We start from the raw sequence: 13,698 nt of genomic DNA, 5'->3' as shown, positions 1-13,698 counted from the left end.
CACCCTTATAACATTTCAGCCAGTAGAGATCCTTGGTCCGTAAATTATAGACCAGGAGATGATCCATTGATGAGGACTCTTGATTTGGATAGATCTCATTTATTTAAAAATGAGGTCCATATAAATCAAAAAAATTTATATAATGAATTCATCCCCTAATTGGTAAATTAATTTATGGATTAGAGGATATGCTCTCCATTTCAGCCCAATATTCCTTATGATTAAGGAAAATTCGTAGACTCAATTATTAAATGTCTCTAAGAAGACGTCCTATCTCTACCGTTACTTTGCCGCTTTTATCACCGCACTTTATAGATACGCAGTTAAGAGATGATAAGCAAAACAAGAGAGAGTTTTTTCTTAATTCCATGAAAGTAGATAAAAACATATATAATAAAATATGAGCAAACTATAAGTTATTTATCCATTTTTTTCATTTAAATATATCATTTCTTTCTCTCCAGCAACGCTCCAATCATCATTTCATTGAAAAGCTTCCAGCGAACGCTTAGCCAACCACCCACCGCCATCGAAACAGAAAGCGAGCTTTACGCCTTTACTCCCATGGAAGGAGAACGAGCCGATCCTCCACCTCCGACGATCAAGCCGTGGGGTTTGCTAGTCCCTTTCTCCATCTTCCTACTCCTCTTCCTCCCTTCCTTCCTTTCTTCTTCCTCCTCCTCCCGCCCCGCCTTCATACGCACCGGATGGGATGCCCTCAACTTCGTCCTCGTCGTCTTCGCGATTCTCTGCGGCGTCCTGGCCCGCCGGAGCGACGACGTCCAGGGTTCTCCTCCTGCATCCTCCCCCAAGGCCTGGATCAGCGACCCCCCTACGCAGCAGATTCGTCGGTTGCGCAGCAGCAGCTCCTACCCAGATCTGAGGCAGGACCCCGCGTGGGGTGACGCTGACGACGGGTGGCGGTACTATGACGACACGCAGCTGTATCGCAGGAGGCCGGAGTTACGCGTTCGAGAAAACCAGCGCCTGGCAGATTGGAGAGGAAATGTCATTGATACGGTTGCTCTCCGGCGGAGCCCTTCTCCGAGGTCGAGATCTCCCATTCCTCCTCCTTCGCCACCTCGTATGGCGCCACCGGAGCCGCCGTCGAGGATGACTGCACATAACATTCCGAACGATTTGGTAGACAAGGAAGTGATAGCGGAAATCAGGCAGGAGCTTTCGCCGTCCTCTCCGCCTGCGGCACAACCGCATCTGCGACACCGAAGGGGGAGGAGTCTCGAGAAGCTTCCGGAAAGGGAGATGGAGCGCAAGAGCAACCCCAGAACTCGCCATCGGAGGAATAGGACGGTGGAGGATGTCCGGGATTGGGAGCTGGAGCAAGCTTATAAGTTGGGAGGTCAAGAGAACCAAACATCCTATTCAGCACCAGGGCCGCCACCTCCGCCACCACCTCCGCCGCCACCTCCTGCGTACAGAAACCCTAAGAAGAGAAGGGGAGGTGGAGCTAAGGATATCGCCGCTGCCATCACTTCATTCTACCAGAAGAAGAAAAAAGGAAGCAAGTCGAGGAGAAGCCACGAGGATTTGTCGCACTACATCGAGTCGGATTCCTTTGGTCGCCCCCCTGCGCCGCCGCCGCCCCCTTCCTCTGTCTTCCGCAACCTTTTTTCTCATAAGAAGAGTAAGAACCGGAGAATCCACTCAGCATCTCCAGTTCCTCCACCTCCCCCTCCGCCTCCACTTCCCCAATTTTCAACTCAGGTTTCAAAGAAAGCACCACCATCGACACATCCACCAACCCACTGCTCAAGCAAGCAAGCACCACCGCCTCCTCCACCTCGTCCTCCTCCACCACCACGACCAATCTCCTACAATAGGAAACCGAAGGCTGATCTTTTTGATTTCCCAATCTCTCCTCCATCTCCCCTACTCCCACCCCCTCCACCGCTGTTCTCGGACAATGAGGAGGTCAGCACCCACAGCAGAAAATCCGATAGCACGGCAACAAACATGATGCCGTTCTGCCCAAGCCCTGATGTTAACAACAAGGCCGACCTTTTCATTGCTCGATTCCGCGAAGGTCTGAAGTTTGAGAAACTGAATTCAATTAGAGAGAAGCAACGAGTGGACGACCAGCAGCAAGAAGAAGAGACCATGATTTTAGGCAGCCTCTTTGATGATGATATTATCTGAAGCAAGTTCATGCTCCATTATCTCAAGTACTTCCAAGGACGAACTTTTACTTTCACAGGTAATTTCTCAACCATTGTTTGATTTGAACTAATAAAAAAAAAGAGTTAAAGTCTGACTTTTGTCTGTAAATTGAGTTCTCGTGTGGATTGGTTTGCATGCATTAGGCTTGCACATTACTGAATATAGTATGTTTTGAGTGTATAGTGGCATGACAAAAGAAAAAAAGAGGATGAGAGTACCTATGCCTTTGTTTTGTTGGCCAGGCTTCTACACTTACACATAATTCATTGGATGAGCAGAAAGTGATTGTTGTTTGCTTTTTTGATATAGTCGAATGCAATATATATTAATGATTGATTTTGGATTGGTAACTGAGTATTACGTCTGTTTAACTTCGTTTTCTTTCATATTATTCTCATTTGCCAAGAGTGTACTACTAATCTACTATCAGTGATTTTCCGAGTAATGAACAAATTATAATTTCATGGGTTGGATCACAGTTCACCACTGCATGCTGTTCAAGAACTAGACAGAGACCAATAGGATCCTTCACACAGCCTTCATCTTGCTGGGGATCGCATAACATTGCGTGAAAGAATAAGTAACATTTTGTAGTCTGGACAGAGTATTTGATTAGATGGCATTGCCTTTAAAACCATAGGTTGTTACAACCATGTCGCTCCTAATTTTAGAGTGCCGGTTTATGATTGTGTTCTTACATTAGGAGGAACGGAAATTGGGGCCTTTTCATGATTTCTGATTCTCGATTAAGGAAGAAATGACGATTTCTTCTGCTTCTTTAGGAGACATGTAAAAGCTACAAGTCGATGCAGTTTGAGTTTCTGATAGTTTGCTGTGTAAGAGGGCCGGTTGGGTTCCGATGAATGTCGATAGCCGTGATCAAATCACGGTCATATCAGACGGCTAAAAGGGGACTCTCCATGATTTGTATTCAAATATGACATCTTTTAAACAGCAACATCTTCAGTTCTTACATTGAGGTAGGTTCTTTTTCTCCTCGGTCATCTTGCTCAATTTTGCCAAATATACCGATTCGTTTGATTAGTCGGGTCTAACTCATTGTGTAAGTTAAGTGGCTTGCATGGGCTAAACAAGCTAGCCGAATCAATTGTGCAGGATGAGACTAGTGTAACGGTTGAATAATAGGGTCAAATTCAGGCAACTTAGTGGACTGATCGTATTCGATGGGTTGGGTGATGAGTTGGTTGAGCCGGGCAGGTTAACTCTTCCGAACTCCACAAGACTGATCTTGCTACCTAATTAACTATAAGTTATGAAGGTCAGTTGGATTTACAGAGCATAAACTCCAACTAAGTCATTATGAAGGGATTAGGTCAATTACACTGAAAGAATTTACCAATTGACGGATTGGCGAATTATAATTATAGATAATCGAAAAGAATATATTACCCAATAATATTTTTATTTTGAAAAATTAATTTATTTTTCTCTCCTTAATTCATACTATTTTTATGAACCAATTAAGTACAAAAACGATACCTATCCTTTTCATTCGTGGAATCCGGCCGGAACACATTCCAGGTAAAACCAAACTCCAGACTGAGTCAATAGTCAATTCCAGAGTCCGATTCTCTCTTATACAAAATATAAATGGTGACGTTATATATGACCACATGCGCATAAAGTCAAGTCTTCATCTCCTTCCTCCTGCCTTCCAATTCACCATCAATTTTGCAAGTAAAATCAATCGGTGCAGATCATTTAGTATATATTCTGATTTAGATAGAATATCGAATGCTCCGGCATCTAACATATATATAATTCAGGAAGCTGAGTGGAAGCTGGCTATAGGCTCCTGTAGAGTTTTAATTAATTAATTAGAGACTCGAAGAAGTCAATTCGTGTATATCTCTAGTGAATGATATTCTAACTAGTTTGATAAAAGCTGAATTCTGTTGATAAAGTCACTTGATCGATCGTGTATATCTTAATTACCAAAGAGAAATTAATTAGAAAAGGTAAATTAATTAATATATATAGAAAATTAATTACCCCCAAAAAGCTAGCACAGATCAGCAAGAGGAGCTGCCTTGCATCTGCATGCATACACATGCCAAAACATACGCTATTGCATTGCCAAAAACTTGCCTCGTGCATGTATTTACAAGCTTCAAATAGATATTAACTAACTATTGATTGCATTCGATCGGTCGAATTGAAGGTAGTAGCTGGCGATATATATATATAGATATCGAGCAGCTGATGCATACATATAGTGCTGATAAGCTATGATGAGGTCGAAGGTGTCGTCGTCGTCGTCGGAGGCATTTGGACGCCGGCCACGTAGAATCGGCCGGAGACAGAGTCTTGGGTGGTGTAATAGACGACGCCGGGGCTCATGTGGTTGTGAGCGCCGTCGTAGGTGGTGATCACGTAGCTGGGATCGTCTTTGTCTCTTTCCACTCTCTTCTTCACGGAGCACCCCTCCGTAGAGCACCTGTAGTAGTTCCTGGATATGCATCTCGCGTTAGAATTACGATGGCAATGAGAATGGAGAGTAATTATTAAAATTAAAATTAAGATCGTACCTGGGATTCGGGCTGTTCTTGACCGATTTCTTCCCGTACTTTCTCCACTTAAAACCGTCGTCAAGCACCTCCGCCACCGACTTCATTCGGAAAGCGATCCTTGAGGTTCCTCCCATTTGGTTGCTTCCGCTCCTATTTACATATCCACGATGAATCAGAAGATTGAAGAAAAAGAAGAATAAGGAGCAGGATTGATTGATTAATTAATGCGGAACTTACCCTGCAACAATTTCAGAGTTAACGGTCAAATTGGGTGGCGGCGGCGGCGGAGGATTAAAGCCGCCGCTCTGAAACTGAAACTGATCGTGAACTGGATCATGAGCCGGCGGCGTCGCCATGGCGACGGCTTCTAAACCTCCAAATGCCGCGGACGGCGCCATCGCCGCCGTCGTCGAAGACTGCGGCGGCGCCGCGAACTCCGGATGATCGAACAGGAGGTACTCGGAGAAGTCCAGTGCAGATTGAGAGGTCAGATCGACGTCGTCGAGAAGCTGCTGCGCTGCTGTCGGGCGCTTATTGGCCGCAGTAGCAGCGGTGGTCGCAGCAGAGGAAGGGGAAGAGCCACAGCCGCCGCCGCCGCCGCCGTGGCTTTGGGACTGCGAACTGTTGGCGGGAAAGCTATAAGCCATTCCGGCGTAGTTATGATTGTGGGGGATGGCATGCGCCAATGCATGGACTCGTGATCCTACCGCCGCCATGGTATGAAAACCATGCGCCTGCTTATATATATTTATAGTGATGCCTATCGTTGCAGAAAGGAAAAAAACAATTCGAAGATGGAAGAAGATGCCTGCCTCCCTCCTCCTCCTCCTCCTACCCCCAAAATAATTATAAATGGAATTTAAATTAAAATTCGATATGATCTTTAGCTACAATTCTGCTTCCCACCGAGCTTCGTGGAACGTAGCTTCCCCCGAGCTGCCTCGTTTAAATCGGAACTTTCCCCGTTGCTACTCACTATCCATGTGCATAAATTTCATGTATATGGGATGCGATTTCAACCGAGTGTATATATTTATAGATTCTAACGGATTCGGTACAAGAGTACTTCCAGGGGGTAAGTTGCGGTGGGCGTCTCAACGTATGCCATCTGTCAGTTTAATTTCCACCGATGCATTATTGGAAATTAAGTCTTTGTTTGGACGTTGACTGAGAATGGTAAAAGGGCGCCGCTTGTGCGTTGAATATTTTATTAGATCGGCTTCTAGATGAATTGAATTAAATTAAATTATATTATAAGGAATGAAAAAAGTATTGCGAACTGAGAATTTCAATTTCCTTTATCCAGCTTAATTAATGAGTTTACGAGGGGGATGAGGTTTACGGTGAATTTGATGAGTTCCCAGAAGAGTTTGTTTGTTCTGGAAAGCAAGTCTCGTCGATGGATGGGTCAGATATTTCAGAATTAAATATCATCACTCGATATTTAATCCTAAGGGTAAAGGATAATAGTTAGGTTCTCTATTAAATAATTAAAAATTTTAAGCTTTGAATCTTAGTTATTATATATTATAAATTATAAGAGATTTGTACTCTCATGAGAAGCGGACCTAAAATTATTAGTCATTTGGATGAATATTTATAGTATTTATTTATTTATCTTGGTAGTCAATAAGAAATTTACGTAGAGTCATCCGGATTAATTGGTTCGAAGAGGTAGATATTTGGATTATCCAAAAAAAAAAAAGTAAAGGATCCCTTCATGCTGCTGTTGGCATAGTTGGTACTTATATAGGTGTTTGTTTCAATAAGTTTTGAGATAAATTTTTAACCTATACAAAATGTCTCGTTAGGTATCAAAATATCTTGTTAGGTATTTTACCCCATCAATGTAAAGAGCCATTATGGTAGAACAAAATGCCTCCATAATTTATCTGATTGTATCTTACCATAGAGCCGACGATATTAAACCTTTTGGGATAAACTACATCACCTTCTATTCTAAAATTAAAGGATTCCTCCACATGATATCCTACGGTGCAACTCTCTAGATAAAAAGGAAAAGGTACATGAAGTTCTCGTTAATACGGGGCCTAGAAAAAAGTCTATTATGTACCGTCTTATCTTGTTTTTATAAAAGACTATTTTCGAGACTTAAATTTTCTAATATATTTTTTTTCATTCTCTTATTTATATAGGTAATTGGATGTGTGCAAGTCTAGATGCACTAGGTGAACTAAATAAGGCCCCCGAAACTCAACTAGGCTCCCGAGACAAGATTAAGTCGACTAGTACAGAACAAAATTATCACTATATAACAAGAGTTCAAATTTCGATAAAATAAAAGAAAAAAAACTCTCTCTATCTAGTCAACTATAATTTTTCGATTTACCTTCTTACATATGATTATGAGACCGACCATGTGGAATTATTATTAGGTGATGGATTTCTTTTTTTTTCTCTCTTTCTTTTTTCTTTCATATATATTTATTATTATTATTATTATTATTATTATTATTATTATTATTTTTACTACTACTAGGTGAACTAAATAAATTGGATAAGATAAAACCTGGCAATGAGACTGACAAGTTGGACAAGTTGAGCAAACAAAGGAAACAGAGTTAGTTACATCTTTTTGTCCCTTCTTGATCATTTGTATCTCTTTGAAAGTGAAAAAAATAAAATAAAACTAGACCAATGAGTTAAGTGGATTAGATGAGAAAGTCATAAAAATGGACTAATTGATAAGGAGAGCTTTTAACTGGATGAGCAAATCGAGTGAGTTTAATTGGCTAACGCATTGAGCGTGCTTGATGGTGGGTTGAGTAAATTAACTAGACAAATTGAGTTACTTAAAATATGACAAGACCAAATTAGCTAATCCAATCAAATAAACGTGATAAAATAAAATACATTGAACGGATATTTACTAGGTCAAAGATTTGAACTGTCGACTGAAAAAATTAAACGGCATTAGCCAAATATGTATCTATATATATGTTTATATATAAATTTGTCAAAATTAAAATTTTAGGAAGATTAGTTAAACTCTCAAAAGTTTGAAATAAGATTACATTGGTTAATTGCTATTTTTGTAATTGACATCTGGTATCCAATTTAGACCGATTAATTCTGAGAGTAATCGGTTCGAATAATCAGATAAATCGAAAAACAATCGCAGTGGGCGACGGCCTATCAATTCATTGTTATAGGTCAACCGCTCATCAATAAAAATCCATCTATTAATTTAGTGGTAATAAAGTAACCATTAGAGCGGTGTCCCAATGACAAATTACTTATTAGCTAATATCGTGGTAATAAAGTAACAATTTATAGTAATATGATTAGTTGGTGTGCTGTCTCAAGCAAGCCAAATTAGATGGAACCAAGCTGCTGACGTGATCAATTCAGTTAGATTGTGATATTCAGTGGGCTGAGTGATGGATAAGGGCTGATAGGCTGGGTTGAGATTGAGACAGGATGTATGCATGCATATAGGAACGCCACCAATGAAAAGGAAAAAGGAGAAGAGAAAGAAAAACAGACTGCGAGGGAGCATAAGATAGATGAGCTCAATGAAGCTTCCACGTAGTGACGTAGGCAGTGTTTTTGCCGGACACAACACGCCCGCATCTTTTCTGGCATAATCAATGGTGGTGACAAGCACAGAATCTATCCATCAGCTTCTAGAGAGTCAGCCGTCGCCTCTTTTTTGGTTTATATCCTTATTTATATATATATATATATATATATATATATATATATATATATATTCATTCAATTAGGATTTAATTTTTAGGATCCATGCCACTATCTGATTAAGGCCTAGGGTTAGGGTCTTAAATTGATTAAGGCCCTAATTTTTTTTATATTATTTATATTTATTTTAAAAACATTCATTTTAATTTTAGACTACTCCAATTTTATTTATTGATTATTTTAATTATATATTTTTATTTTAATCTAGTTGACTCTTTCTTTTTTATTGATATTTCAAAAATATATCTGTTCTCATAATTATCGGTGATCTCGTGTTCTTTCCTTATTTAGTCATATTTTTGTGTTCTTTTTCTCTCGTTCATCGATCTTGTGCCTTTTCCTCCTCTCTTATTAGTGGGCGGTAAAAAAAGTAATAACTCTTATCCGAGACTCCTTCCAAGATCCTCACAAAGGAAGATAAATCATGCCGAATATTTTTAACCTAACGGAGCAGTGTTGGCCTAGAATCGGATAGAATAGCACATCCAAAACACACAACACACAAGAAGAAACAAGAAGAATATGATAAATAGGAACTTCACTTATGAAAGGAAACCTTACACCGAGATACCTTCTACATGCCTCTACGACCCTTTATATAGCATCACAAATGATAAGAGCACGAACCATGAGATCCATAAAAATAGGTAGACCGAGTAATAACTAATTATCAAGAAAAAAAAAAAAACTAATGACGTGGAGGGATTATTTTCTCACATTACTCTCTCTAATCCTGACATGGTTCTAAGTCACGGACGCCGAGTAGTTGTCGCATGACAGCTAACTTCACTCCTGGCAATGCTTTAGTTAATGCATCGGCTCCCTGTTCTCCGGTATTAACGAACTCAACCACAATTCGTCCATTCTCAACGCATTCTCTGATAAAATGAAACCTTGTATCTATATGCTTGCTTCGACCATGGAATACTGGATTCTTCATGAGGGCTATGGCAGATTTGTTGTCAACAAATAAAGTTACCGGCTTTGGCTCTACACCGGTTAATTCGCTGGCAAGGCTCCTCAACCACAAAGCATGGCAGGTCGCAGTTGTGGCTGCCATGAACTCTGCCTCACAAGATGAAAGTGTCACTGTCTTCTGCTTCTGTGAGTTCCAGGACACCAAACTTTCATTAAAATAAAAGTCATTCCACTTGTGCTTTTCCTTCCATCGAGATCGCCGGCTAAGTCACTGTCAGAGTAGCCGAATACACCAATTTCTTGGGGTCCCTTTATGTAAGCAAGTCCAAAATAGATTGTACCTTTCAAATACCTGAGAATTTGCTTGACCGCCTTGTGATGCATGATTGTAGGCCTCTCCATGTATCTGCTCGTCATTCCGACAGAATATGGCAAGTATGGTCGTGTGTGTAACAAATATCTCAAACAACCAATGATGCGCCGATACTCTGTGGCGTCAACTTGAGTCCTTTCCAAGTCTTTATGCAGCTGTGTCTTGGGTTCCATTGGATGCTTTGTGGAATTGCAGTCTATCATCTTGAACTGAGATAGAATTTTCTTGGCATAAGCTGATTGCCTAAGTAAAATTTGACTCTTCTGTTGCTCCACTTCAATCCCTAAGTAGTAGGAGAGAAGACACAAATCACTCATCTCAAATTCTATCATCATTTGTTGTTTGAACTTGTTGATTTTTTCTATCCAACAAGTATCCTTGCTTCTCCTTCACCTCTTGTATATACTGCATGCTCTTGAGTACATTTTTTGAAGCCAAGCTCTTCCATACTCCTGTTCAAATGCATGTTCCAAGCACGTGGAGCTTGCCGCAGTCCATAGAGGGCCTTGGACAACCTGTATACCTTATGTTTCTGATTTTGTACTTCAAATCCTTCTGGTTGAGTGACATATATTTCTTCTTCTAACTCTCCCTTAAGAAATGCTGACTTCACGTCTAGATGGTGTACCTCCCAGCTTTGATTTGCCGCAAGAGCAAGAATGACTCGAATAATGTCAAGTCTAACGACATGCACAAACACTTCTTCAAAGTCAATGCCTTGTCTTTGTACATAGCCTTTAGCCACTAATCTTGCTTTGTGCTTAACGACTTTCCCATCTGAATCTTTCTTCAATTTGAACACCCACTTTAGACCAATAGGCTTGTGGCTTAATGGGAGCTCAGTTATGTTCCAGGTATTGTTCATCTCAATAGATTTTAGCTCTTTCTCCATTGCTTCGTACCAGCAAGCCTCGGTTGCAACTTCTTGATAACATGTCGGCTCTTCAGATATCATCATCATCACCTCACCCTCTTCTTCATCAATACCAACCACTTCCTCAGTGTTGGCGTAGATATCAACAATGGACCTAAAACGGACCGGTCCTTCATAAGACTCGGGTGAGTTTGTTATCGAAGGCGAGGACACTGTATTGGTGTTCGATGATGATGTAGATGGACTTGATGCTCCTGCCACGGCTACTGCCGGTGTTGTGACATCTTCCGCTGCGGCCTCAATGTCTGCTGCAACAATCACCTCGTCGGTGCCGAATGCATCCACCACCATAAACTCTGGTACCTTTTCTTTATTGTTGGCACCTGCATTCCATGTCCATTCACAATTTTCTCGAAACATCACATCTCTACTTACATGTAGCTTGTCATGCCTTGGATCAAATAGACGATGAACTTTGCAGCCGTCCTCGACACCCAAGTATACCATGGGTGAACTTCTGTCGTCAAGTTTCTTGAGGCGAGGGGTTGTATTTTTCACATATGCAACACAACCGAACACTCTCAAGTGGGCGAGATGTGGCTTTCTCCCCATCCAAGCTTCAAATGGCGTGCACTCTCCTAGCGCCTTAGTTGGGAGACGGTTTAACAGATAGACAGCATGCCTAACCGCCTCTCCCCAGAACCTTGCCGGCATATGTGTACCCTTGAGGAGAGATCTTGCCATGGCCATCACGGTGCGATTACAGCGTTCCACAACACCATTTTGTTGGGGTGTGTAGGGAGCCGAGAGATGTCGCTCGATTCCTTCATTTTCACAGAATTGAGTGAACTCCGTGGATAAAAACTCGCCACCCCGGTCTGTCCGGAGTGTTTTGATCTTGTATTCAGTCTTGGTCTCCGTCAATAATTTGAACTTCTTGAATGCTCGGAATGCATCATTCTTTGCTGCCAATATAAACACCCACATCCACCTTGTAAAATCATCAACAATCAGAAGGAAATATTTGTTACCGGCTAGTGTACATGGTGAGATTGGCCCACAAATATCAGCATGGATAAGTTCCAATGGCTTCTCTGCTCTAAAGTTTGCTTGGCACGGGAATGACGACCTTGCATGCTTGGCGATCACACAGACCTCGCAAAGCTTGTTCGGCTGGGGTATTAGAGGCACATCAACCGCCAATTTCTTCTCCCCTAACAACTTCAAGTCATGAAAATTGACATGTCCGAGCCTTATATGTCATAACCAGGTTGGGTCTTCTAGGCTTGCTAGGAGACAGACTTGCTTGAATATCTTCAAGGTTATCTTGTACAAGCGATTCTGTGTTCTCTTTACTAGCATCAAAAGCTTCCCGCTCCTATCAATCACCTTCATGGTATTTCTTTCCATGTGTACCTCGTTCCCAGTTTTTGTCAAATGATCGAGACTTATGATATTACTACAAAGTTTCGGAATGTAGTATACCTCGTGGAGAGCCTTCCGATCGCCGTTCTTGCATTCGAACACAACCATCCCCTTGCCCATGATCTTAATGGTTGATCCATTGCCAAACCTCACCCTCCCGGTGATGGTTTCATCTAGTTCTTGAAACTTCTCGCGATGGCTAGTCATGTGGTTGCTGGCACCGTTGTCAAGGTACCAGACGTCTTCATCTCCTTTCTTAACGCCGCGGTACATCTCCGGTAGCAACCTATCTTCACTGAGCAGAATGGTATCCTGCCGCTCACGCCTAGTGTCAGACTCCTCGTGGGACACGGTCATCATCAGTGCTAGCTCTTCATCGGTGGCACAAGTGAGGTGAGCCTCATCATCACGCCGCTTGTTGTAGCATTCGGACGCATAATGCCCCATTTTCTCGCAATTGAAACACTTTATATGTCTCTTGTCTCTAGTGCCACTAGTCCCTCCTGCACTGTCTTGGCGTTGCGTACCATGACCACGACCGCGCCCTCGCCCACGTCCATGCCATTTGCCACGACTAGGGCTGCTGGACCCACGCCCCTTTCCTCCTGACGAAGTGTCCACGTTGCTCCCCTTCTGTCGCATTTGCCATTCGGCATGAGTAAGTAGGAGCTCTCCTTCAGTGTCGTTGGTGTTGCCGCGTAATCGTAATGTTCGTTCCTCGTACGCCTTCAGTCGCCCAATAGTCTCCTCAAATGGTATCGTCTCAAGGTCGTGAAACTGCTCAATACCAGCAACAGTATGGAAGAAATTATCAGGGACAAAATCGAGTAACTTCTTTACCAAAGATGAATCTTCAAACGTGGCACCAAGAGCGGAGAACTTGCTGCTTATAGCACTGAGTTTGCCAGCAAACTCATCAATTGTGTCAGTCTCCTTCATCCGAAGGGCGTCAAACTCGCTCTTCAACGTTTGTACGCGTGCCTTTTTCACCCGATCACTACCAAGGTACCTCGTCTTGAGGTTGTGCCAGACTTCCTTCGTCGTCTTCTTGTTTGCAATCTGGAGAAGGATGTCTTCGTGGATACATTGCAAGATGTATGCACGCGCCTTTTTGTCCTTCTTTATATCTACTTGGGCTCCTTCCGCTGGCTCCATCGCCTCCCAGACTCCCTGAGCATCAAGTATCGCCTCTGTCTTTATTGCCCACACAGTATAATTGTGAGGGCTTAGCATCGGATAGGGAAATGACACTCCGCCGTTCTCCTTCGCAGCAACTTGTGGGATGTCAGATATTTTTGTGGAATCATGGATTCTTGGGTGTTCTATACTGCCAAGGCTCTGATACCAAATGTTGGCCTAGAATCGGATAGGATAGCCCACCCAAAGCATACAACACACAAGAAGAAACAAGAAGAATAGGACAAATAGGAACTTCACTTATGAAAGGAAACCTTACACCGAGATACCTTCTACATGCCTCTACGACCCTTTATATAGCATCACAAATGATAAGAGCACGAACCATGAGATCCATAAAAATAGGATCTAGATGAGATCCATAAAAATAGGATCTAGATCCATAAAAATAGGTAGACCGAGTAATAACTAATTATCAAGAAAATAAAAAAAAAAACTAATGACGTGGAGGGATTATTTTCTCACAAGCAATCCTTTTACAT

The 13,698-nt window shown here is 41.9% G+C and overlaps 2 protein-coding genes across 2 annotated transcripts; one reads left to right on the top strand and one right to left on the bottom strand.

The window, feature by feature from the left end:
• The first annotated feature begins 464 nt into the window (after window positions 1–464).
• Window positions 465–2,910, top strand: LOC121975624 (formin-like protein 20). Its single transcript, XM_042527377.1, has 2 exons — window positions 465–2,215; window positions 2,658–2,910. The coding sequence occupies exon 1, from the start codon at window positions 565–567 to the stop codon at window positions 2,155–2,157; it is 1,593 nt and encodes a 530-aa protein (XP_042383311.1). The 5' UTR covers window positions 465–564; the 3' UTR covers window positions 2,158–2,215; window positions 2,658–2,910.
• A 1,340-nt stretch (window positions 2,911–4,250) lies between these two features.
• Window positions 4,251–5,526, bottom strand: LOC121977752 (probable WRKY transcription factor 50). Its single transcript, XM_042530185.1, has 3 exons — window positions 4,947–5,526; window positions 4,728–4,859; window positions 4,251–4,648 (listed from the first exon to the last, which is right to left on the bottom strand). The coding sequence occupies exons 1-3, from the start codon at window positions 5,423–5,425 to the stop codon at window positions 4,426–4,428; spliced, it is 834 nt and encodes a 277-aa protein (XP_042386119.1). The 5' UTR covers window positions 5,426–5,526; the 3' UTR covers window positions 4,251–4,425.
• Between the last annotated feature and the right edge of the window lie 8,172 nt (window positions 5,527–13,698).

This window comes from Zingiber officinale, chromosome 4B (assembly GCF_018446385.1).
Source record: "Zingiber officinale cultivar Zhangliang chromosome 4B, Zo_v1.1, whole genome shotgun sequence".
Taxonomy (NCBI): Eukaryota; Viridiplantae; Streptophyta; class Magnoliopsida; order Zingiberales; family Zingiberaceae; genus Zingiber; species Zingiber officinale.
The sequence above is the reverse complement of the archived record's forward strand: the minus strand, read 5'-3'. Positions and strand labels throughout refer to the sequence as shown.

What these genes read in the sequence shown, in the direction of transcription:
- LOC121975624 (XM_042527377.1), top strand. Translation starts at nt 565, where the DNA reads ATGGAAGGAGAACGAGCCGATCCTCCACCTCCGACGATCAAGCCGTGG.
- LOC121977752 (XM_042530185.1), bottom strand. Translation starts at nt 5,425, where the DNA reads ATGGCGGCGGTAGGATCACGAGTCCATGCATTGGCGCATGCCATCCCC. An exon ending in AACTCTGAAATTGTTGCAGG is followed by an intron (nt 4,860 to 4,946) that starts GTAAGTTCCGCA and finishes ATATGTAAATAG; the next exon opens with GAGCGGAAGCAACCAAATGG. An exon ending in AAGAACAGCCCGAATCCCAG is followed by an intron (nt 4,649 to 4,727) that starts GTACGATCTTAA and finishes ATGCATATCCAG; the next exon opens with GAACTACTACAGGTGCTCTA.